This window comes from Hyposmocoma kahamanoa, unplaced genomic scaffold (assembly GCF_003589595.1).
Source record: "Hyposmocoma kahamanoa isolate Upper Pololo Valley unplaced genomic scaffold, ASM358959v1 97, whole genome shotgun sequence".
NCBI classification, from domain to species: domain Eukaryota; kingdom Metazoa; phylum Arthropoda; class Insecta; order Lepidoptera; family Cosmopterigidae; genus Hyposmocoma; species Hyposmocoma kahamanoa.
In genome coordinates, this window is record NW_020655294.1 from 2,461,748 (window position 1) to 2,488,162 (window position 26,415).

General features: G+C 36.3%; 2 protein-coding genes across 3 annotated transcripts in view; one reads left to right on the forward strand and one right to left on the reverse strand.

Moving 5' to 3' along the window:
• The first annotated feature begins 1,452 nt into the window (after positions 1–1,452).
• LOC113238605 (titin) lies at positions 1,453–9,904 on the forward strand. Its single transcript, XM_026475433.1, has 7 exons — positions 1,453–5,326; positions 5,918–6,129; positions 7,409–7,616; positions 7,923–8,038; positions 8,530–8,708; positions 8,949–9,055; positions 9,570–9,904. The coding sequence occupies exons 1-7, from the start codon at positions 1,468–1,470 to the stop codon at positions 9,872–9,874; spliced, it is 4,986 nt and encodes a 1,661-aa protein (XP_026331218.1). The 5' UTR covers positions 1,453–1,467; the 3' UTR covers positions 9,875–9,904.
• A 1,231-nt stretch (positions 9,905–11,135) lies between these two features.
• LOC113238609 overlaps positions 11,136–26,415 on the reverse strand; it is a 44,190-nt gene continuing 28,910 nt past the window's right edge. Inside the window, exons 4-8 of one of the 2 annotated variants that reach the window (XM_026475437.1) lie at positions 21,022–21,161; positions 16,052–16,224; positions 14,986–15,175; positions 13,177–14,733; positions 11,136–12,451 (exon numbers count right to left, since the gene is read on the reverse strand). In XM_026475437.1, coding sequence (XP_026331222.1) covers positions 12,341–12,451; positions 13,177–14,733; positions 14,986–15,175; positions 16,052–16,224; positions 21,022–21,161 — 2,171 coding nt within the window. In that variant the 3' untranslated portion in view covers positions 11,136–12,340. The remainder of the gene's footprint in view (positions 12,452–13,176; positions 14,734–14,985; positions 15,176–16,051; positions 16,225–21,021; positions 21,162–26,415) is intronic. The other variant, XM_026475438.1, reaches the window with a different exon arrangement.

Here is a 26,415-nt window from a genome sequence, read left to right on the forward strand (position 1 = left end):
CTGAGACATTAAGCTCTCTGGGTATTATAGAAGAATGACTAGGGTTCGATTGTCGGTTAAACCAATTTACGAAAATAGATTGTGCTATAGATTTTTTTGTAACTAAAAGGCGTTGTCGTATTTTTAACCAATTTCAAAAAAGAGTAGTTTCTCAATTCGACTGTTTTTTTGCGTTTACTCCGACGTCTGTGAACCGATTTCGATTATTCTTTTTTGTTGGAAAGGGGGTACCTCAGTAGTGGTCTCATTTAAATTTGAAGAAAATACTCCACCTCTAAGGGTGGCAAATTTGGGGATAAACCAGGTTTAATTTCACCCATTTTCCGTTAACCGATTTCAATAAAACTTGTTACATAAATGTAACGAATACAATAAAAGCAGATAAGCAAACTTTGAAGTTGTTTAAGTTATGGAAAATTAAATATCCATGACATTGAAAAGCTACAATCTCAAAGTTAGTTAATATTTTTTCAAACTTATATTTTCGATTGGGCATTTTCTTGTTCTGAAAAACGACAATCTTGTGTAATTACATCTTTGCTTTTTCTTATTAAAAGAAAAATGAATCGTCCATCCTAAGCATAAACAATTTAGGTCGAACATCTTGAGGTGAACGCCTGGCCTACATTCTTTCTATATTTGCTACAAGATATTGTGGAAGGTTTTTAAAATAACAATCGCTTTCAACGCCTACTGTAATCCGCACGCGAGTTTTGTAAAGTCTGTGCAAAAGAATTTAAAAAGTGTTCCATTATTCGTGCCTGTTTAAAATGTTTTTTAAATTATCTAGTAACAGAGTGTTGTTCCAAATGTTACATCAAAGCTACTAGCATATTTAATACTACTAAAGTCAAATTACCTTGAAGTAGACGCAGTTAAGTAGTCCATATACTTAATACGAAAAATATTTACAAAATAAAGCAGGAAAAAGTACGAGTTATTTATAGGCGTGTGGTACTTGTTTGTGGCTTAGTAATTATGTAATTCTCCAACGGTCCATAAGTTGAAAACCTCTGTACTAGATGTTATAACATTATATTTAGCTCCGTTCCTAACGAAAAGTGCATTTGGCAAGCTTGCACTTCCTCATGCTAAATACTCTTGTAAAACAAAATGTTCTTGCGTTCACATTAACCTAAATTAAACCTTAACGAGTATGAATTTAGACTGTAGAAACTTGACTTTAAAAATGTTGTTCTAATTGATCAAAGTGCTGAAGTGAAATAGACTCTTTGTGGTTGTAACAAAGACTAAGTAATAAAATGATGGTATGTGACATTTAATGAGTTCCCACGTGAACATTTGAAGACAAGAATAAAGTGGTATTTGAATTCGTCCAGATTGAAAACGAATTTAGATTGGCACGGACGTCCGTCTAAACTTTCGCTTAGCAAATAATAAAAACATACGTATATTCTTTACAAATAAAGTTATTTTGTGAGCGTGTGACTAGTGTAACTGTGGACAATGAATACGAAAAAGAGAAATAAAAACAAATCAAGTAAACCTCCAACTCCAAATCCTTCTCAAAAAGATGATGTTCCTGTGGATACTGAAACAATAGAGAAAAATGTGGAAGAAAAAACTGAAATTATTATCAAAAGTGAAGAACGCGTCCCAGAAATTATAAGTGAAATTATACCTCCTATTGAAGCTAAAGTGTCTGAAGATGATACTCCAAAAAAGCCCAAAAGAAACAGAGGTAAGAAGAAAAAAGGAGACAAAGTTCATGAAAGTGATGAAATATCAAGAGAAAGAAGCGCCGAACCTTCGACAGAATCCCATAAAAGCAAAATTAATGTAGACAAATCTACCGATGAAACTACAGCTAATGCTCCTGAAATACCAGTCACTCCAGTAGCTAGAAAAAAGAAAAACAAGAATAAGAAACAGCTAGAACAACAGCTTGAAAATAAAGATGAACATAAGCTAAACATTGTGCCGATTAGTAAAGAAGAGTTCATGCCTGATTTGAAAATAGTAAACCTTGTACCTGTTGCTACCGATGGCTCTGAGGACGGTAAATCAAAGAAGAAGAGCAAAAAGAAGAAGCGGCTCGATTCTGAAAAATCTGATAAGGCAGAGGAAGTACTCAGTTGTACTGCTGCTTTCCAAAAACTACTTGAGCCTAAAGACGATGGAAAAGACATCAAGAAAGATGAACAAGTTGACATAAAATTGTCAGTATCCCAAGACACCCCAAAAGAACAAGAACAAACTGTTGTAAATATTGAAATCAAGGAGGGATCGTGTACATTACACATGTTAGACGAACCAAATCAACCCGTCAAAGAAGAGGGTAAGAGCAAGAAGAAAAATAAAAAAGATAAGAAGTTTCCACCAAAATCTGAAACTGAAGTTACAGCATGTCCTAAGTTTGAATCTTGTGTAGAGAATCTTGAGATTTTCAAACCAGTTGATAACCCAGAAGATAAGTCGGAAATCGGTGCTCTAAAAGGAGATATATTAATTGACGAAGGGAAATCTCCAACGCTTGAAATGAAACAGGTGATCCCCAAAACTACTGAAGAAAAGTCCCTAAAGACACCCGATACTGACATACAAGTGCAACAAATAGAAACTGCTAAAATTACGGAGACTAAAACTATTGAAAAAAGTCCATCTGCAATACAACCGCCTCCAATACAAATGGAAAAGGATCCTAAACCAAAAGCAAAGATTGCAAAACCTGTTGGCAAAAAACTAAAAGAGATGAGTGACAATCAATATATAGAAGATGTAAGTCACAATATTGAAGTAATACCAAAAAAAGATGAAGAAATAGCGACGAAAACAATGGGAACACCAACCACTGAGTTAAATATCGAAGTTACTGAATCTCAAAAAAATACAGAGCAATTACCAGAAATCTCAAAAGAAGAAGTTAAAATAGAAACTGAGATGAAATGTGAGGCACAAGAATCAAAAACTGATAAACAGCCAACTGAACAAATGCAAGTCCCTCAAGAAAAGAGAAAGAAACGCAAAAAATCTCCAAAGCCCTCAAAAGTAACGCATACTTCACTTGACGTAAAAAGTGAATTTGATGATATTATTCCTAAGGAGGACATGGTGGAAAAAAGTGAAGAAAAAGTTATTAAAACTGAAGAGACTGTTTTAGAAACTAAACTTGAAATTAGTGAAGCACCAGTTACGATTGAGCCTGTAGAAATGGTATTAACTCAGACTTCACCTCAAGCACAGTCAGCACTAATGACGAGTAAAGATAATATGAAACCAGTTGAAGAACAAAAACACGTTGAAAATGTGTTTGAAAATATCATAGCACCAGCTTTGCCGCCTCGAAGTAATAACGAAGAAAAAGACAAACTATTTGAAATTTCTGAGCAGAAACAGGAACCAATTAAGGGGGAAGTAATACCTCCTAGTTTTGTTAAAGAGCTACCCAGCCAAAGCAAACCAGTAGAGTGTCTGGACGTTTCTGAAATGCCAATGCAAACTAAAGATACACAAATGCTAAGTGATGTATCAAAATTTGAACAAATGCCTTTGCCACAAAGCGGAAGTGGTAAAAAGCGAAAAAAGTCACCTAAACCAAAAAAAAATGATTTTACTCCAGAACAGTCGGAATTAAAGGAACAGAAAACTACTGTAACGGTAAAAGATTCCACAGATAATATTCAAGAGAGCAAAGAATCTTTAGACCTCCCACTTCTTGAAGATATAGAAAACAGAGGTGGAAATGTAGAAGAATCCGGTTTGATCTGTGACATTGTGCCCGAAGTCCATCATCCTAGAGCAACAAGTCTTGATAATAACAACAATATGGTTATAAGAGAAGTCACTTTGAGTGATGTAGATAAATTAAACATTCCTATTGTAACACCTGATACGCCATTCATTCAGGGTTCCGGTGAAAGTCCTATACCTGAAATTTCGTCTACTGACATTACAATAACAGAGGTCGACACAAAGTCAAATCCTGAAGTAAAGACTGATTTGAAATCAAAAGTTGTTGAAGTTAATAAGGATATGGAAGAATTAAGACAATCCATTGAAAGATCGTTGGCAGAGTTAACTGCAATGGAGAAAAGTGAAGAGCAAACTGAAATGAAATTTGAACAAGCTCAGGCTAAAATTGAAGCTATAAGAAGCTTAGCGTTAAAACAAGAAACTTCAGTAAGCAAAGAAGAAACTGCAACTAAGGAAAGTGATTCTAATATAATACCTAAGTCAGGAACAGAAGTAACAGAAGTGATAGAACAGCAAGCTCTAGCCTCTACATTTGAGGAGCAGAAGTGTATAAAAAAATTGGATCAATTTAAAACAGAGCAAATTCAAACTGATGTAAATACAAGTACAACTAAAACAGAATCATTACCAGTTCCAATTAAAGAAAAAACTATAGAAATCAAAGAACATATACCGATTGAAAACGTTCCTTTACATATCTCTACTCCCCCTCCGCCACCTAGAAAAGATAATAAAGGGAAAAATAAAAGAAAGAAGGGAAAACAAGAAGCAGAACATGTAACTAGTACTCAAAGTGCTACCGAAACTATAACAAGTACTGCAAGTAGTGAAACTAAAGAATCAAAAACAGAAGATTCGAAAAACAAAGAAAAAGCTGAGCAAAAATCTGATTCTAAGGAAGAGAAAGGTAAACAACAGTCAGCTTCTTTCGAAGATAATACAACACAAGCACAAGATTTAAAACTACCTGGTTTGATGTCTGGAGAATTTGAACCTATAGAAAACTTTGAAGACGCTTTAACGTCTAACGATATAACAGAAGATGTGAATAAAACTTTTGAAATGATTGCCAGTGAAGTTGACTCTAGTGTTGTACAAAACAATCCAGACATAAATATAGAAGCACCTACAGAAGACGAAGAAAAAAAAGATGAAAATGAAAAAGTAAACCCAGTTTCGCAGCCAAAAAACTTGCTAGGCCACCCCGACATTCCTGCACGATTGAATAGAACTGATTACAAAAAAGAAAAGAATAAAACACCAAATACGAAACAAGCTAAAGTAAAAATAAAGGATTCCGTTCCTATAGAAGTAAACAAACAATCTAAGGAGTCACAGACGGAAAACAAAAGGCGATTTTTAAAAGACAAAACAATAATTGAAACGGTTTCGTCGGTAATAAGCGATAACGAAGAATATATTTATAAATATAGTTTTAGAAGAGTTTTCCTGCCAAGTGCCTGCCATACATGCAAAAAGGACTTAAGATTTGGGAGATCTCCATGCAATTTTTGCAACCTTATTTTTTATTGTGGACCAAAACATAGGGATGAAGATTACCCACAGCATCAAGCCTTGTGTTTCGCTGTATCAACCATTGCACATTTGAAGGGTAAGCATTTGATTGTATGTTTCCTGTTTTTCCCTATGCTATATTCCAACATAACTCAACGCAGGTTTCACATATCTAACTACATACTATTTACAGTTATATCAATAAATCACAGTCAAAGCGACAATTTCACTTCATACTTCCGACAGTAATTGCATCAATATCTAAAATAGGATCATAATATTTATCTGAAGTAAGTGTAGCTTTACTCGGTTAATGATTTTGAGCAACAATTTAAGAAACTTTTGAGTGTTTACAAACTTTCTTGAATTTTGATTTCATAATTGGAAACCGTCCCTACCTATTTGACAGTCATAAGCGAATACAGTGTATACCCACATGGATCACAGCGTTACTGAAACCGCTTAACCGTCCGAAAGGTAACGATTATGTTTTAAACCTCTTGTTTTCAGCCGGAGATAGGATCATGACTTACAGCGACTTCATGTAATAGTACATAATGTATAATGTGATAGTACATATAGGTATGAATTCTTCTCTTGTCTGCAGATACTGTCGAATGTGAAAGTTATATTTTTGCAATCAAAGTCAATTTGTATTAATTACTACTACTACTACATAATCTTTCAGAACAAAAACACCTATACGGCGACGCTCAAGGCATAACAGGCCAGAACTACCGGCTCCTCCGAATGCAGATGATAGTCTCATGTGAAAAGGTGCTCAAAAGACGTCTGGTGCCGTGGGAGCAGGAGGCCTTGCTGTATCCCAGAATATGCGCTGATGTAGATTGCAGGGAATGGAGACAAGGGAAGTTGGAGGATTGTGAAGGGTGTGAACAGGTGAGAATTAGAAACTATATAATAAGAAAAGCACTTCCAACGATTAATAACGATGAACGAAAACATATTCATGCAGTCTACATGGCAAACAATAATCATAGTAAAGTAAAGAACCATAACACGTAAAGTATGGCTTAATGCAGCATTATGATAGGAGACATATAACCTGAGCCAGAGCTTAGCCTTGAGACGTATATGGAATTTGTAAATCATGGCTAGTTTTAAACTAATTGACTGAATTATAATTTCAAAGGCTTATAGAAGTGTAAACACGGTTATTAGTGTAACTATGACTCGTTGTAGCCAAGATTTTGAATCATTTCGGATTTTGGGAACGGTGCCAGGAAGATAGTAGTAAATTAGTTGCTTGCTATTTACTATGAGCCATAATAATTGCTCTGGGTGATTTGTTTGAGTAATAAAATTGAAATGTTTTTTTTATTGTTTTGTAGTTATGATAATCTGATGTTGATTGTCCTATTGGGAACAACATAATGGACTAAGAAGTGTTGAGAGCCCAACCATTTTAAAAATCATTTTAATGTTCACAAACACCAGACCAAAAATATAAAACAATAAACTTGTTATAAAATTATATCTTTGATATTACACAGTAGCGATGGTAGCCCAGCAATAAGGTAGCTTCTTAACATATTCACGTGAGCATCGTGATATGTTTCTCATACATTAATGCAAACGTTTAGAAACATTTCTTCTACAGGCTATTTATTAAATGAATGTAACAAATAATGATACTGACGTCAATAAACATTGACGTCTACAAACCGCCCGCTGACGTTGCCCATGTATGCCAGCCATCATAGGTATCTGTGACTACTTATCGTTACTATTAGAATTTTATATGACCAAACAGCGTTCGAAATAAAAGACATTAGACAACGTAAAAGTACGTTATTCTACATCACTTACAAATGTATAGGGGTGGCATAGTACGTAGTTCGCGCGAATCTGTTAATTGAGTGTTCGACTTCCCTGTGACTTTAATTTGTTTAGTACCAATACCTCTCGTTAACGGTGAACGAAAACATCGTGGAGAAACGCACGTCGAAGGAGACTTACGACATTGGAAAATGAATGAAATCCCCAAACCGTATTGGGCCTATGTGGTAGATTATGCTCTTAATTCTTTCGTTGGAAGAGAGCCTTGCTCAACTGTGTCACGTATAGCAAATTTCAACAATTGATGTTGGTGATTGCTCACATCTGCTAGGTTGCGTGAATGTGGTTTAATTCTGTGGTACATTGTTTTTTGTTCCAGATAGCCTATTGCGCAGACAACCCAAACCATCTCCCAAAGACACACCAGCGTTGGTGCAAATCCTATTCACTTTACCAGAAGCTGGTGACGTACCAGCAGACCAGTGGCCGGTTGGAGCCGAAGCTGCCTGGCAAGGTCATGACCGAGGCCTATCAGATCCCAGAAAAAATGAATGAGATACTAGCTACTATGTATGAGGAAAGGATTGGTAGGTATTATAAAATATCCATTTTAATAGAAGTAGAAACAAAGTGACTAAGGAATAAATGGAGACATGCAAGAGTATTCCACTTTAATACATCGCAGCTTGAGTGCGATCGCCAAATCGACTGTCTATTCCCCTTTTTGAATAAACGTACGAGTATGTTCCCTGTAGTCAATGTCCCTATATTATGTGGTATCCATTTAGGTATTGCTCGTCAACAGTTACAAGTTAATTTTTATATAAATTTGAACTAGAACCTTTTTGAAAGAGAAATCCTTTTTTTTCATGTCAATAATCTTTCTTTTTCAGATATGAACGATATCCAATATGCCGCACTGACTCAAATTGCCACAGCGCCCTTGACAGCAGCTTATTGCTATCAACTTTATGCCACCAAGATTGGCAGTGCCACTGATATGGCCAAGGTTTATATTATATTTGCTTGTTGGCTAAATGTTATATATAATTCTTAACTAGACTCTAAAGCGCCGTGGTAGCATAATGGTTTGACCTATTGCTTCTAGAGGCCGTCAGTTCGAATCCCCGCCTCGCACTTCTTGAGTTTCTCGGAATTTATGTGTGAAATTTAATTTGAAATTTACCATGAGCTTTTCCGCGAATGAAAACATTGACCAAACCTGCACGTCGAAGATGGTTCACAACCCTTGGAAAACGTGTGAAATTCCCAACTCGCCAATTCGTTCAGGGTGGCGGTTTATGACCTAAAGTCCCGCCTAAGACGAGACCCGTTATTATTGATGATTACGAACTAGATTCTTCGAAGACGTCTACTTCTTCCGTTATATTGAGTCAACACGTAGTGATCATTAATAATTGAGATCTGCCGGGATTCAAATTTATATAATCATTTTACTTTTATTCTGCTTTAATTTTGCTGTTTGTGTATGCTTTGCAGAAATCCACTTTCACAATCCACGTAGTCGGCGCAGAGCTGCAATTCGAAGCTGATGCTCTTCACAAGTGGGAAGTCTTCTTCCTTCATCTAAAACGCGACGTCAAGGACCTTCGCTTGGTGCTAATTGGGTCGGAGCTGAACCCTTCGAATCTACCGCTGGATTTACTAGCTAAGATTAAGTGAGTATTCTTCAATATTTATTTTTATTTATGTTTACTTATTTTGTGATTTCCGTCAGAATGTTGTTTTTGAGATTAAGGTCCATTAGAAGTGGGGCCATTTATGGGCAAGCTATTAGTTTATAAAACTTTTTACTTCTCAGCTACTAGTTGTTATTTAATTTTTAATAGGTTTACACTTGTTCACAATCTATCTTTCTCGATTTGGTAATAGAGTTATTTTTCATCGTTTTTTTGCAGGTTGTGTGAGAGCTGTCGGCAAGACAATCGTCGCATCATATTCGACTTCCAAGACAAGAAAACTTACCACGAATACTGGTCTACTGACTTCACTACCCCTGATTTGGGTAAATAAATATTTATGGCATACCATAACAGTAACGTGGTTTTGTAGTAGTGTTAAATCACATATTCTTTGACAAGAATGAAAAAGGCAATAACAGAATTCAAGTACAAATTTGAAAGGAAGGCAATATCTTAAACATGATCAAAACTACGTCACTCTTGATATTTGAAATTTAAATTCAACTCTTAAGTCGTTTGCAATAAGAACAGGCCAAAGTGTCAAATTTAATGTGATCTGGACTGTGCAAAGTTGAAGACTTCTCAAAACAGCACAAAACAGATTTTTTGCAAGCAGATATTGTGTTAGAAATTACGATCAAATTCTTTAACACTGCTTCTTGTCAAGAACAAGCAAGCTAAAATGATCCTTATGCTTTTAAACAAATCGTCAATTTCGCTGATACAGTATTTGTAATTTAATTAGGTATTCTTTGAAGTAAGATTCATATACTTTACAATACCGAAAATGTTTTTCATTCTATACGATCCATACTAGTGCATAGTATTTTTTTCCAGTTTGTGCCTTCAATCCGAGTATTCAACGGTCATCAGTTTACAACGGAAAGGACACGTGGCCGTCGACAATAAAATGCATCACGAAGCAAAAAGTTCCTTTTGTTGTTACTTCTTACACGTTGGAAGAACTCAGGAGGGATTTGGCGAAAATTGAACAATGTTCAGAAGTGGAAATAAACATGATATCCGAACCTACGTATAATCCCTTTTCAAGTGTTAGACCGGACAGAAATTTCATTTCGGATGACGAGATGCCGTTGTTGTTTAAGAATTTCTGTTATTCGGTTGTGTGTGGTAGTGTTTGATTTTGTTTGTTTGAATATATTGTTGTTGAAATGTTATTGGTAGTTTTTATTCGCCACTGTTTTTCTGCTACCAAGTTCCGGTTTTGAAGGTTTAGGTCTACAGGCACATTGGACTTGTCAACTTTATGTGTTACGATTTAAAGCTTTGAGAGCATTGCAACTGTTAGAGGTAGGCGTGGCGCTTACCACTAGGTTCCCGTCACTTGATGACGTAAAAAAAATAAGGGACGATTGTAATCAAAATTACAAAAAAAGAAAATTAATTATTAACACAAAGATCGAACACTCAGAAAAAATTCCTTCGATCCGGTCGGATGCGAACCGTCGTCTTCTTGCATACCGTGTCAGACGCTATACCAACTAAGCCACGGAACGAACCAACGGACCTCACGAATTTTTCTATGTGCTTGCGTCGTGTCTTTGTACTTGGTCTTTCAACGACTTTTTAGTCGTAGCGCCATCTATGAGAAATCTATGACAGATTTATCACCCAGTTAGTACCTTTACAGCTACCAGTCCTGGCGAGAGATTAGATAATTGAATATCAGTTCAATAAAAATTTAATTAAAGAAAATTAAGTTTTATTGAATTTCAGGATGTTTTACCACAATGGTATGTTCAATTATTTTTTGTGGAATTACTCCACTAGTTGATCGAACACTTAGGAAAAATTTGTAAGGTTCGCTGGTTTCCTCCGTGGCTTAGTTGGTGTAACGTCTGGCACGGTTTGCTAGAAGACGTTAGTTCGAATTCAGCGGGATCAAAGGAATTTTTTCTAAGTGTTCGATCTTTGTATTAATAATTATAACAAACTAGTGGGGTAATTTCATAAAAAATAATTGAATATCATGGTAGATAAACATCCTGCAATTCAATAAACTTAATTACAAATATTAAAGCGATGTCTCCTGTCAGCTGCTGGTAGCTGTAAAGGTACCTGGCTGAGTGAAGAAATAGATTTCTGATAGTTCGCGCTGCGGCAAAAAGTCGTTAAAAAATCAAAACAAATATCTGCAACACATAAAAAAATCGTAAGGCCCGCTGGTTCGTTCCGTGGTTTACTTAGCATAGCGCCTGACACAGTTAGCTTGAATTTTTCGTAAGTATTCTTTCTGTCTATTGATAATTATATCAGATTATTCGACGATAGCATTGCGGGCTTCAGAATGTAAAGCATTTTATGAACCATATTTTAACGAGAAGGAAATAAAACAAAATAATAAACTAAAAATACTGACATTTAATAACCATTAACTAATAAGTTAGTTACATAGCAGTGATAATATTTACAACAACTTAATATATTTTTTTAATTAATATCACAGATAAAATATTTTGTTAGTCACCATAAAGACTGTTCAATACCGAATAGACATTAACATGGATATAATACGAATACTATAATAGGGTATTTGACCTATAACAAATATTGAAAAATCAACATTAAAAAAATGAATGGTAAATTATAAAAACACAATTCTTAGAAAAATAAAATATGAGAATTTATGGAAGTTGATGTTAAGGATTTAGAAATCAGGACTTTGAAATAGACGCATCTTATTTATGACGTCTTATCTGTATGATACCGTACAAGTTACATGATTATGACCTTTTTTTTAAAGATGGAACATCTGTCCACTACTAGCTTTACCCATTAATAATATATCTGTTACTTTTTTCTTATTTAGGATCTGGGCTTTTGTCGATGGAGTCATCGTCAACCATCTCTGATACTAATGCATATAATTAAAAACTAGCTAAGGATTCGGCCTCAGTATATATTTGTATGTCGAGTCAAATATCCTACTAAGATATATCTATGTAAAGTGGTGAAAAAAAACCTTTTATAACACCGGCTTGCTCTGGTATGGATGGCCGGCTGAAGAACTTGGACACTAACCTAATAGACGGTGGGTTCATGTTTGATATTATTCGATTATGTGAGTGATTGTGAACGCCTTGAACAGCCTGGGTTTATGTAAAAAACCTCTGACTTTTCAGAGGGTACGCCATATTGTGTTTTTCATTTCAAAAACGATCATATTAAAACGATATGATATGGTCACAAAATTTAAAGAAGCAAAATAATTCGTTAAGATGGGAGAATCAAAGGTGGTTTTTGAACGATATAGACATAGGTCTGTTGTATTGGCTAAATATTGGGCAGGTGGTTTGTTAAATGGCGCCGCTTTTTAAATGTATTTGAACGGCTAATTAAACTTGTTGGCTGCTTCAATGTGAGAATGAACACCAGTTTTCAATTAACGCGAAGTTCGAGTAGAACTTGAAATTAATTAATTTACTAATCAGCTTACTATGTACTACCAATCACTTGGCGTTATTATCACGTGAAATTGAAAAGCATAATTCAAAACAGGCCAATCGTATTACATTAATTAAAACTGTCTGACAAGTACGGATAGTGGCGCCTCTTGCAATGATGTTCCCTTAGTAACCCACCTAGCGTTATATATTAAGGCAAACTCCAAAAGTGTCACACAAACATTTGGAAAAAGAATAAAAGTAGAATATGAAACAGAACATATATCGTGGCCGAAGAGACTGCGATCTGGACACCTATGAAAGAGAAAATAGAGAAATAATTATGATGTTAGTTTACAAAACAGATAATTTATAAGCAAATAGCATAAGAACAAATGAAATTATTATGACACATATAAACGACAAAATAGAGACGATATTGGTAGAAGCAAAAAAAAAACAATTTTGCAAAACTAATAGCAAGTTTAACTGATTAAAATGGCAGTAATACATGGAGTTAAGTAGTAAAATATTAATGTCACAGTAGTAAAGAATGACCAAAATTATATAATAATTTCGGCAAGATGAAAGACGTATTACATTTCGAAATGTTGTTAGTTTATGTTAAAACGTTTCTGGAAAACAAAAATGTATTGAATCTTGCACTAAATTAGCGTTTGTGCAAAGATAATTTTGAATTTATTTATTAAGAGCGTAGAAAGCTTAATAGTGATTAGAAACACAAACATCTATGTAAACAACGTGGGTTAGCAAGCAAACAAGAAAATGAAAGGTTCTGAAAAAGAGTTTGTTTTATAAAATACATCGGAGATTTTAATTAGTTTCACAAGTTAGTCAAAACCATTATCATACTACAGTATGGAAAAGAAACCAGCGCAGGGTCCATAGGTCAGCATCTAAGCTTCAAATCACGTCATTGAAAGAAGAAAATTTGCATATTTACAATTACAAGTTAATTTAACTGATTTTTTCTGAACCTTTCACAAATCAATATAACAATATTAAACATAGCCAACCACCTGTTCTTTTTCCGAATCAAGACTATCTTCTGATTTTTCTTCTGCATCGTCTACACTTCTCTCCACACCTTTTTTTGCAACTTGTAAAAGTTCCACTTTATCTGTCGTTAATATTAAACTCTTTGCTATATTGGTTAATGTTCTAGACTCAATATCATCACTTTGTGTGACTTCGTCCCTAGTTATTCCTGTATACAGCTGTACAGTTGAATTCGTAATTTCTTCTGTCGTTACTGTTACATTTTCTTCTGTGTTTATTGTTACGTTTTCAGTTGTGACATGTATAGCATACTGTTCCGTTGGTTCCCCTTCATAAGCAATATCTAGTTCTGCTTTTCCTGTTGCCGTTTCGTGGCGGCGTATAGAATACGATTTCGATAGTCCTTTTTTTATATATTTTTTTGAATCTTGATTTAATCCCTCCTTACTGAGATCTAGAAAGTTGTGTACTATTTCTGATTTTGGTTGAAGTGCCATCAGTCCGTTCTTCAAATATTTATTATCGTAACTTTTTAAATCGTCTGACGGTTCGACGTACGTTTCTTCCGAAACTTGACTTACATCGGTGGATTCTAAATCCTCAAATTTTAATCTTCCTTTTTTTTCCTCCTTACTCAGATTGCCTTCAGTCGACATTTCTGTGGTTGTTACTATCTCGGCTTCATTTGTAAAAGCAGTTGTAGCGCTTGGAAGAACTATATTAGTTACTGGCGTAGGATTTGATTTTGGTAATCCTTTCTTTTTATTTTTAGAATTGAATGTTTGTGTAGTATTAAGTTTTACAGGAAAATCTTCACCTGATTCCCTATCTTTTGAAATTTCTGATAAATTCAATTTAGGGAGTCCTTTCTTTAAATTTTTACTTATGTAAGTAATATTCAGGTTTTTTCTAGGTGTTACTTCTCTATCTAAGCTTATTGACTCGTCTTCCCTAATCGGAGATTCCGTTAAAGTATTGATTTTAGTAATATCTTTTGTAACTTTATTATTAATAGGATTTTCAGTGGCGTAAATACTAACATTTGTATAAGTAACATTAAAAGCATCATTTGAAGTACCACTTGACATATGTTTTGTAATAGTCATATTTTTTGTTTTGACAAACTTGTTAGGATCTTTGTTGTCTAAATTAAGTAACCATGTCTGCACTATAGCGTCTAATACAGTCATATTGACATTTCTCCATAAAGTATGATTCAATTCATCGGCGATCTCTGGTCTCATATCTAATGCTTTTATGACTTCAATATGATGCCTATCATCATCGATCGTAGTTTTATTGTCTTTTGCTACTCCATTTCCGAAATTATTATTGTGAACTTCTTGTGTACGAGTCGTGGAAATGTTAATTTCATTATTCGAATTATTATCTGTACTTGGGCTTACATTATCAATTTTCTTGGTGTATTTTGCGATAGCTGGTCCAAAAATAGTGTCAATATAGTGCAAAAGGTTTTTGCATTTATCGACCGTTTTGACGTCGTCAGAGCTTCCCCAGATGATAAAACCTGAAGCTTCTGAATTGTAGAATGTTTTGAGCGCTGCCCGTAGATCTACCTGAAGTTCGGAAAAAGACTATAATTACTAATTTATTATATTGCGTATTTCAAAAGTAGGTGTGTCCTAGCTTAGGAGTCCAAAACAAGTCTGTCCATATTCCCTTGTCCAGTTTCCCAGCTATTTCGTCACTTCTCACTTTTGGTCTTCAGTTGAGGTTAGTTTTTGGTAACACCGTCTTTCCAGCTGTACATTTTTAAATGAAGTTAAACTACAAAAGTTAAACTACAAAAGTTAAACTACAATATTAACCTCCTTCAAATATTCTCCATCCCGATATCGATACCAAAAATAAGGCAATATGGGTTGATCTCCGGTTCTGATCCTGGCGGCTTCAGCCACCCGGCCCCTAATCATGGAGACCACCTGGCTTGTTGTGAAGGTCTTGCTGCTGTACACGGAAGGGAACAATGCTGTTGATTGCTTCCATAGCCAGGAGATCCTGAAAAACGATAAAGGAAACAGTTATACTTATGCCATATTTTTGTTGTTATAGAATATAAACAGTTAATAAATGTTCTTTCAGAAGTAAGATTTATCTACGTACAATTGCTACCGAAATATCAGCAAACGTATTTGCAGTATGCTCAGACTTGCATCGGTGTCTCTGTGCGTAAGTATTATTCCTAATATATTATTATATCACACCTGAGTACACATAATCAGACACTACTGATCTACAATAGACATAGGTACGCAGTACGGAGGGCGGTAATCTTCTGTGTACCTACATAACCAGACGATCTTTGGACATAGAAGTCACTATTACCGTTATGGCAACAATCTGTAAATAAATTGTACAAAAGTAACGATCGGATAATGTTAGACCAATGGTAACAATTTGAAAAAAATAAGGTATTCCAAAAAAACGTGCTATATTGAATTAACTCAATATGTATTGAATTAATGAGTTGTTATCAAACACGTGACGTGACAAAAATTATACATTTGACACAATAAATTATTTTAAATATTTGAAACGCCGAGCGGCCGCTTCAGTTTTATAATAAATGGCGCGTGCGACTCGTGCTGTGCAATGAATGCACCGCGAGATTACGCGAATGTGTGCGTCCGTACAAGGCGTGGCGGGCGCGCACACATGCAAGCCGCTCTGCTACGTTTGTACCTTACTTATTATACTATGGTTAGACTAAATGTCTTACAGATCCTTGACTATATTCAAGCTGGAGTACGTGAAGTAGCCCGACGCGTTTGGTCGCATTTGCTTCACTAAGTCGAATGTTTGCTTCTTGTGCCCAATCTGCTTCGGATAGACGCGTTGGCAGTAGATTAAAAAAGTGTTTGATAATATACTCACTCGTCATTCTCCTTTTGAACGACGTTGGAACATCTTTCCTGCATATCTCTCCCCATGTTGAAGCAGTAGGGGTACGCGTAGTAGCCCCACAAGGCGTTTGGTCGTAATTGCTTCGCTAACTCCAGTGTTTGCTGCATGAATTGTTTGCCGGCTGTTTCGAAGCGTCGTTTTGCCTGAAATTGGGAAAAGATAAATACTTTAAGTGTGACGTACAGACAATAGTTCGACCTTCTCTATCATAACTAACACATTTGCATATCGGTAATTTTCAAGATTTTGGCATTCAAAGTTTTATTGTCGCCTAAAAAAATTACAATTTACTTTTTTTTTATTAACTGCCTCCGTGGCCGAACGGCCTACATTTATTTCTCTCGTGAGTTTGGGTTTAATTTGTGGTTGACTATGTGTGTGTCCATGGCACCTGCAACACAGGTTTTCCATAGTGCGGGGCTATGTTGAGTGTGTGCGTTATTTTACTTAACAATAAAACTGAAAGTAAATCAGATAAAAAAAAACCGATTAGAGGGGATTGTAGGAATCCTTTCAATGATGCCAGATATGTCAAAAACTCAATTTCGCTGAATGTCGATTACGTTAGTTATGGCATGGACCAAAAACAATAAGAAGTCGGGTGTTTAGTACCTGTTATTGCACCAGATGTCGCGACGAGTACCAAATAGCTATTTTTGTAACTAATATGTTCTACATTTACGAGCTGCAATTCATCAAAGCTACTCTAATTTCTAGTGATAACAAACGAATTAATTAGATAGTGTTTATTGCACAGATTTTTATGGATACGTGAATGCAAGAAATTCGCTGAAAAATGTAGTTTACAAAGAGAGTAGTTTAACATAGCATACTATTTTGGATTGTGCAATTCATCAAGCATTGGCATGCGAATATTTTACACAATTCTTATTTCACTTCTGATGTAGCTTGTACTGAAAGTTAAATTAATATAATAGCATAAACAAACAATAACAATTGGAATTTAACCAGCAAATAGGAAGTCAAAATATAACATACTATAGGAAATGAAACTATTTTTCCGGATTTAAATCGATCTGAGTCACTTCAGTCAACCGTGACCATGGGACCTGTAAAGGGCCCGAAACGTCGATTTGTTTGAAAAAACAAATATACGCGATTTAAATCCGGAAAAATAGTTTCATTTCCTATGTGTAACAATCGCGAAAACCTAAGAACTCGATATAACATACTATAGTTAAATTTCACATTTTATGCTATCAAGTAAAAAATATCAATATTGTAGTAGCATTGAGTAACTAACAAAAGTCGGCTATTTGTTTTATATATTGAGGATTAACGCCATCTACCCATATTAGGAAGCGTTAATTTATAAATTATTTTATAACACACAATGCCATCTATTGACACGCATATTTGCCAAAGTTCCGAAAAAAAATTTTTGCTCATGATCAATCAATATTTAAATAATATTCCATGGAAACAACTGACTTCTTATATATTAAAGAATAATTAATTAATATCCACGCCCTGTTAAATAATATAACACGAGATGTTGATCTTTTTCAGAGTTACGATCTGCAGTATGGAGATTAGCTATCCTCTTTATTTATTGGTCCACGGTTATGGACTATCAAGTAACGGGACGAACAAATCGTGCACCTGATGGTAAGCTACACGCCTGTCCATGACACTTGCAGTGCCATTCAGAGCTTGAAATTGCAAAGATCTGAGGTGCTCGGCCTCTGCGCCCGTCACCCTGAGACTTAAGTTGAAAAGTCCCATGTACCTGTAATTTTGCCAGCACCCTTACTGAATCCTAAAAAAAAATAACTAAAGCACTAGTGTTATGGAAATTGCAAATAACGACGGTACCAAGAAAACTAACTTTTCTACATCGACCCGTATGGGGATCGATTCCGGGACCTTACAGATGGGTACACCGTGAAAACTGGTGTACAAGCCACTCGACCACAGAGGTCGTCGAATTATGTATCGCTTTCGCTTACTCCATAAAGGAGTAACTACGAAAGATGCTAATAAAGACGTCGAGTATTACTTATTTGACAGCTTAGAATAATAACGCATAGAATGATAGTTACATATCAAACGAACCGTCACAAGTGAGGCAAAAATCAAATTCATGTAGGCTAGTTTTAATAGTAGGTTAATTTTCGGTTTAATGTGAATATTTATATAAAAATACAAGTTGAAACGCGTTACTTCCTTGTGGAATGTGATGTTAGTATCTATTTTGTGTTTGTCTGACGTATTTTTACATTCATTTACCGCACATTTCGTCATTTTTAGCTAAAATTCTTGAGCTGTTCGCAGTGCAAGTTGACCTTGAGCACTGACGGCCCGCCCGCTCGTGTAGGCCCATTGGGAGCGCTTCAATTTGCCTCACTTAGCGTTTGCGGACTAGATTTCTTTGTTTGACAGTAATCGTGTCGGACGAAAGTCGGACAGAGAATGTGGGTAGACCCATGATAAAGTCAATATGATCTAATTTTTCGTTAATTCAAATCGCTGTGACAGCAACGCACATGTGCCATGTACCAAGATGACGCAAGTGAAATCATTGTATCTCTTGTAATTGCGCAATAATATTAAGTGCCCAACATTTAGGTCACAGCAGGGTGATGCTGAAGCATAGGACACGATTATGCAGTTAGTCATCTTATTATGAAGAAATTCAATAAACTTTATGTACAAGTACGTGTACAAAGTACGTATGTTTAATTGAGCTACTTAAGCAGCATAGTACTGGAGCATAGAGTACTTATTAAACATCTTATCTTACACGTGTACAGACTATTACTACTTACTAATAGTACTATCTCAGACTATTGTAGCCAGGGATTATCAACCGTTTTGGTTTATCATTATTAATATTTATATTAATTTTATAAAAAATCGTGATAGATATAACATTAATACGAGGAATAGAAATAAATTAGCTGTTTTGACAGTCGTCTTCACAAAGCTTCAATATCATTTAGAGGGCAATGTATACGCTTCTACAATAAGATACCGATTGATATTCAAAATTTGCCATTTACGAGATGAAACGAAAACTTTAAACTAAAGGTTTTACATAGCTCCTGCGTACTTGGATGACAAAAAACCGTGGTAATGACCCGTTTAGCTCTTGCAGGTAGTCTCGATCTAAGTAAGATGTTTGAATTAAATATTACAATGATCATCATCATATCCACTGCTGAACATAGGTCTCCGCAAAGATTGCCAGACTGGCCGGTCGAACGCTACGTGCATCCATTGGTTACTCGCCGCCCTTATCAGGTCATCCGTCCATCTAGTAGGGGGCCGTCCTACTGTACGCCTTCCGGTTCGTGGTCACAATTCGAGAACCTTTTTGCCCCAACGGCCGTCAGTTCTACGAGCTATTTGCTTTGTCGGTAACTTTCGTTTTTCTACGGATCTCGTCATTTCTGATTCGATCACGTAGAGAAATGCCGAACGTTGTAAACATTTCATAACAGGTGCCATACCAATCAGAGCTTTAAATCACACAGATCTGAGGGGCACCGCCACAGTGCCCGTCACCCTGAGACATAAGTTGACAAACTCCATGTGGCTGTAATTTCACCAGCACCCTTAACCTTCCAAACGGGAACGCAGTAATGTTCATATTATAGCTTGACGGCAGAAATAGGTAATGTGGCAATTGGACGAACTATTTCACAAGTTGTTTTTCTGCTACTAAAAGGGTTGCTGATATATATGTCGGTGCCAGGTATCACTTCAAACGTAATTTATTAGATAAACGATTTACTAGGCTACCTACGAATAATTTTAACCAGTCTCGATCATGGTTTCTTTGTTTGCAATATGTCACGTCAGTTTGACAGTTCAAACTGGGTATGGTCGGAGAGAGGGGGTTTTTTGTGTAAGTTGCTTGGATAGTGAAGACGTGTACCGCCTCGTCTTACCACGTGATATTTTGAATCGTTTTTAACGTCCGTTTCCGATCTTAACTCCGACATATATAATCAATGTAATTATAAATTAAGTACATTAAATCATAATTAAATGCGTGCATTGGAATTGTTTCAAATATCTATTTTTGTTAGTCTAAATTTATTAATCTATTATAACAAAAATCCGTCTGTAATTTGCTATGCCCTTACAGGGTGTCACTTGATACTTTCAATTATCTGCCAACTTTGATTGTGCTTTTACTGTGACATACAAATGAATTATTTAACTTTCACTTCGATTTATCACCAATAATTAATTTGCCCTTTATATCATTTCAGTTAATTTTGTTAAAGCTTATGTCAATTTCGTTATATTGGTCTGATATATAACTTACTGCTTCTCCACTACACTACGTCACAATGCACTGCAATACTTGATTAAAGGGCCGTCTTAATTACCGAATGAACAGAGCTTTGTCTGGTGCTTTGTTTTGATTACATACAATCGCCTAATGAGAGCTTATACTTTATTGTTATCTCCCCAGACACGATCAGCGTTAAAATGATCGAAAATAATGCATAATTATCAACAATAATCAACCGTATCACAAAGAACGTACGGCGTTCTTTTGATTGTTAGTCAAATTGTGGTAAAAACAATTGGGAATGAGTCCCTTACGATTTTTGTAAAAAAAAAAACCAATTAAAGAGAAAATGTTGGATGAGAAACAGCTGCATATTAGAGACACCGTGTCTCTCCAGGACACATAACGGGATATACAATCAATTTATTTATAAGTAATTGAGTCTTATATGTATACTATTTGTAAATGAGGTGGTGCTTGCGTCACTGGCTCTTAATTGAGAAGTACCAGAGAGCTGGCATTTCTGAGTCGTTTTTAATTATATACAGTTTCATCTTGTAGTTCCGTGAAATTATAGCACAGTATACTATTTATTCTCTAAATCCTCTCCTTGAAAAAGACTCGTGGTGAGCAGTGACCCGTATGTAGTAAGACGTAAAAGCAAGTAACATACCTCAGCCTTAATTGTTTTCTCGAACCACCAGGGGTGGTTGTCCCTTTCGATGTCATATGAGAAGTTCTTGTACGGCGCAAGATTGCCGAAATTCTGACGCAGTATCGGCCGCCAGGACTCGAAGTCTATCACGCCTACTCCTGGAATTTCAAAGAAGTATACATTGTAGTAAGTAGTTATACCATACAATAAACTTTGGTCCCTGTCTCATGCCGCACAAGGAAGGAATGCGTGCATGGTAACATAGTTAAATTATACATAAATAAAACTTATAGAAATATTACAATAGTAGTAATTTTTTTATGTGATGTCCATAACAGTTGCAGTGCCACTCAGAGCTTTAAATCGCAAAGATCTGAGCGGCACTGCCACAGCGCCCGTAACCTTGAGACATAAGTTGACAAGTCCCATGTGCCTGTAATTTTGCCAGCAGTCTTACCCTTCAAAACCGGAACACAGTAATGTTCACATTACTGTTTGGCGACAGAAATAGGTAAGATGGTAGTACCTCTCTGGACGAACTCTTCCACAAGAAGTTCTTTTGGTTATTCACTAAATGATCAGTTATCTTTTCCATCCTTCAATTCCGGTTTTTATTCTCACTCCTTCACTGTTCATGCAGTCTGAGTTTGGAACTCACTTCCCATTACTGTTCATGATAGTAAAGCCTGAGCTATTTTCAAAATGCGAATTAAGGAGTTCTATTTAACGACTGTTCATCCATTTTACAGGTATTATATATGACATATGAATTTATCTAACTATTCATATAGTTTTGTTATGTAGTCGATGCGCTGAGCGCATATTCCGATACGCAGCGCTTCATAGCATCATCGTACGGGCCTTGACCAGCGCTAAGGTACCGGCAGTTTTCGAGCCCCCTGGCATCTGTCGCAGGGACGGTAAGAGGCCTGACGGTATGACAGTCAGTGGAAGCTAGAGAGACAGCTAGTGTGAGTCGCAACCTGTGTGGACACTGTAGCCCCCCTATTTCCTATTTCCTTGCAAGCAAGGGTGGCGCAGGCTCTGTGGCCAGAGTGTCCGAAATCCGCAAAAGTCTCAAATACGCCAGGCTTGCTCAGTGCTACAGCTTTGTGGTTGCGGTTGAAACCCTGGATCCTTGGGGGCCACAGGCGAAACTTGTAGCGAACCAACTGTCGGATCGCCTCGTAGAAGCCTCCGGTAACCACAAGGCTGGCATTTATTTCCGCCAAAGAATAAGTTTAACAATTCAAAGGCGAAATGTTGCCAGTTTTCTGGGCACGATGCCCTTAGGGTACGGCCCTCGACGAAATTTTCTGTTTATAAACTTCCTTACTTTTTTTATGTATATACCTGCTACTATAATATAGTATAACACTATGAACATTATAAATAAATTTATAGTTTTAATAATTTAACGTTTTTGTTATTTTTTTTTATTACATAATATTTGTTTTGTTGTGAACGGAAACCTGTTATTGTAATATTTATGTCCTTTTATTTAGATCTGCAGGAAGTAATTTCTTTTTGAAACATGCCGACTTTTTGTTTGTGTTTTCCTTGTTACTAAATATGTTTTTGTGTTTTCCCTTGCAATAAATAACTAAATAAATAAATGATTATTACACGCTCCATTGTCACGGGTTGACAGACTAGCAGTGGCAGATGACAACTTTAGAAATAGACATATCTGTCTCTCTTATTTTAAAAAAGTCATACCATGATAGGAAACCTGTCATTGCAGATAATCATCAATCAAACATCCAACATCGTCATTGTCTATCTGCCCTTGCACATGATTTGGGATTCGCGCAGTACGTCTTCTTCCGTTATCTCTATCATCCCTCATCTATTATTTCACTTATGGCGAGTCACCGAAAGTGAAGCCGGAAAAACTGTTTTGCTAGATCAAAATACAGTGTATAAATTTAAGTATCTTGGATGCACAGTGACCGATACCAACCAGAGGCATGAAGAAACTAACATCTGTGCCCGAAACGCAATTAGTAGGAGAACTAAGAGTCGGGTATATAAGACAGTTAGATCAACCTTGATGAATGGATGCGACGCCTGGACGCTGACGTTGAAGGAGGAGAACAAGCTCTTAGTGGCGGAGAGTAAAATCTTTAGTAAGATTCTGGGACCAACTAGGGAAGAAGATGGAACCTGGCGATTGAGGAGAAATCTGGAGATCGAGAATTTCATAAAGGAGCCTCATCATGGGAGAGACCAAATCAGTCCGACTTCGCTGGCTTGGCCACGTCGAGAGGGCTTTGCAAATAGCACAGCGGTTTAACGACACGCCGCGCTGCCCACTGCTGCGTCAGTCGCCATCGGGCACTTGTCGACGTCGGCTCTGTGTGAAACTTTGTGCGACCCATCACACCTTAACTCCTAAAATCTAGGCTCACGTTGAAATAAATCGCCTTAAACAGCCATTATTTTCTTTGATCTATCCGTCGCCTTTGTTTTCAACCAATTCAATTTCAAATTCAACATGTGAATCGATAGCTATCGTTGCAGCCGTCCTTAAACAAAGGTGTGTGTTCGCATTTATCAGTCAAAAGTAAAAGGTGAATAAAAAGCAAAAAGTCTGTATTTCCGTTTATTTTATTTACCTACACACGTTCCTTATCAAACAATGGCACTTGTCTTCCAATGAATTGTTAACATTTTTCAGTCTTTTTGTAAACATAATGACTTTGAATTACTATCTGCAGTCGATTAAGCGCAATAATTACTGCACCTGTGATATATCCCAGGCCAGGTTTCAGGTCATAGGACATTACACGGACCTAATGTATATTAGCAGTGATTTCACATCTTCGAAAAGTCTTTGAAGTCACGGTGTTAGTTCATTTTTTATGATACCAAGTGGCTGGTCGAACATTCAACTGTCCATACCAGTTGCAGTGCCACTCAGAGCTTTAAATCACAAAGATCTGTGGGGCACTGTTACCCTGAGATATAAGTTGACAAGTCCCATGTGCCTGTAATTTCGCCAGCACCCTTACCCTTCGAAACCGAAACGCAGTAATGTTCACAGTACTGGTTGGCGGCGGAAATAGGTAAGGTGGCAGTACTTCCCTGGACGAATTCTTTTACTAGGCGCTCGACTGCGACTCCCATGCCCATGGCTGACTACTATTATTGGAAACAGCCCTATTCTGAATGGTCGTCATTTGTTATAATAAATAAATTATAAATATTAGACAACATACGTTGCTCTGATCCCAAAGTAAGTAACTAAAGCAGTTGTGTTATGGAAGACCCGAGACAATATAGGAAGTTTAGTTCCTACATTGACCCACTAGGCAATCGTACACGGGACCGCAGAGATGGCTACACCATGAAAACCGGTGTGCGAGCCACTCGCCCACGGAGATCGCCGAGGACTTTGTGAGTTACAAATGTTATTAATTTAAATACTTTATTTTGAATTTACTAAAGGATATTCCAATTTACTCATTATACGATTTGCTAAATATTTATTTTAACAATGTTTCTTTTTTACTAAATTAAATTTATGAAATAAAAGGAAAATAGAAAATAAAATAAAAATAAAACATATTAATGAGTAATACGGCGGGATGTCATCCTTACTTGATACAAACAAACCACAAAAATTACAAATTGCCTTCTTTTTTTTCTTTTTTTTATAATAATAACATACACACTCAACATAGCCTCGCACTAGGGAAACCCTGTGTAGCGGGTGCTATTTACACACACATAGACAACCACAAATTACACCCAAACTCACGAGATAAATAAATGTAGGCCATATAAATATTTCTCCCGGCCCGGGAATCGAACCTGGGACCACTGCGTGGCAGTCCGGCATGGTAACTGTTCAACCATGGAGGCAGTTCTTCAGGCGTATTAAGCGCTTTTCGTCATCTATTATTATGCGCACAGCACAGGAATGGAATTCCCTGCCTGCAACTGGGTTTCCGAGAATATCTTTAAGGAAAGTTACCGGAGGAAAAACGGGAAGAGATCAATTTTTTATTTATTTACTATTATATAATGGTGTTACAAAGAATATACGATACATCTAAGGATATAGTCTAAAGAATGTGCGAATTCGTTATACGACAGGATGTACTTTTCTCGAACATATAAAATCCCGAAAACAGAATAAAATATAAGTGTAAAACTAATTATTTAAGAATAAAATATCTAACTTTACACATAACTGTAACGTGGAGATTTTTCTTTTTAAATGCTAAAGAGAACCTGCTAGATTTTGGTTTTCAAAGTCCTATAGTTATTAAATTCGTATTTATCCCAAAACGTGAAAATTGCCCAGCGGTTTAACGACACGCCGTAACGCCCGCTGCCCCGTCAGTCACCATCGGGCACTTGCCAACGTCGGATCTAAGTCAAAATCCTCCGCTTGTTCTTATTTTATTCACATTAATTTTAGGCGCGCGGATTGCGAGGCGCTGGGAACGATCCCCATACCTCATCTAAAATCTAAAACAATAATCTATCTATGATCTATCTGCCTTAATGTGTGACTGAATAGGTATCTTCTGGCCGAGCTCGTTCATCGTAGACCTCAAGGGCAAGCAGTCTGCTTGGAATTTGTAGAAAAAAGTGAAAAGTGTTTGAAAAATCAAACACAGGCGATTGAAATCCGAAAACATAGTCCCTTTTCCAATGTGTAGCAATCACGAAAAGAAGTCGGTAAATTGTATAAATTGTCTGTCTTTAGTTATGGATTACATTACGAGGTCGATATTAAAATAACAAACGAGCTGCGGGCGACTTCGCACGCGCATGTAAATTTGTGGCACCAATGTAAAAATGTGTCAAAGACGCAGTGTAGGCTAAGCTGGGAATAATATACAGGTTTGACCTTTTTTCATGCTGTATTAAAATGTTAATGTCATGTGTAATGGGCATCACGTGTGTTTTCTCTTGCATACATTATACGTCTTATTGTAAGCTACACTACCTGTTGGTAAGCTACACGTCTGTCCATAACAGTTGCAATGCCGCACTGCCACTGCGACCGTCATAACCCTAAGATATAAGTTGACAAGTCATGTGCCTGCACTTTCACCAGCACCCCTCACCCTTCAAAACCGGAACACAGTAAAGCTGTCATTACTGCTGGCGGCTGAATTAGGTAACTCTTTCACAAGGAGCTCTACTGCTAGTAAAGATATTATGATCTCCATAAGGTAAAGCGTTTTTTTTTGTTTATTTCAGACAATTAACGAATTTCTCAAATACTTAGTATGTAAGAAAATAATGTTTCCTAGCAAGGCCTATAACAGATTGAATCGATCGAAATGACAGATCTATTTTCTCAATTAACATTTCTAGCGCGTTTTATTTAATTTCAAAAGACCTAAATTAGCAAAATATTTGTTGTAAGTGTATCCTATGCGAGATAGAGTT

What these genes read in the sequence shown, in the direction of transcription:
- LOC113238605 (XM_026475433.1), top strand. Translation starts at nt 1,468, where the DNA reads ATGAATACGAAAAAGAGAAATAAAAACAAATCAAGTAAACCTCCAACT. An exon ending in GTGCCACTGATATGGCCAAG is followed by an intron (nt 8,039 to 8,529) that starts GTTTATATTATA and finishes TATGCTTTGCAG; the next exon opens with AAATCCACTTTCACAATCCA. An exon ending in GATTTACTAGCTAAGATTAA is followed by an intron (nt 8,709 to 8,948) that starts GTGAGTATTCTT and finishes GTTTTTTTGCAG; the next exon opens with GTTGTGTGAGAGCTGTCGGC.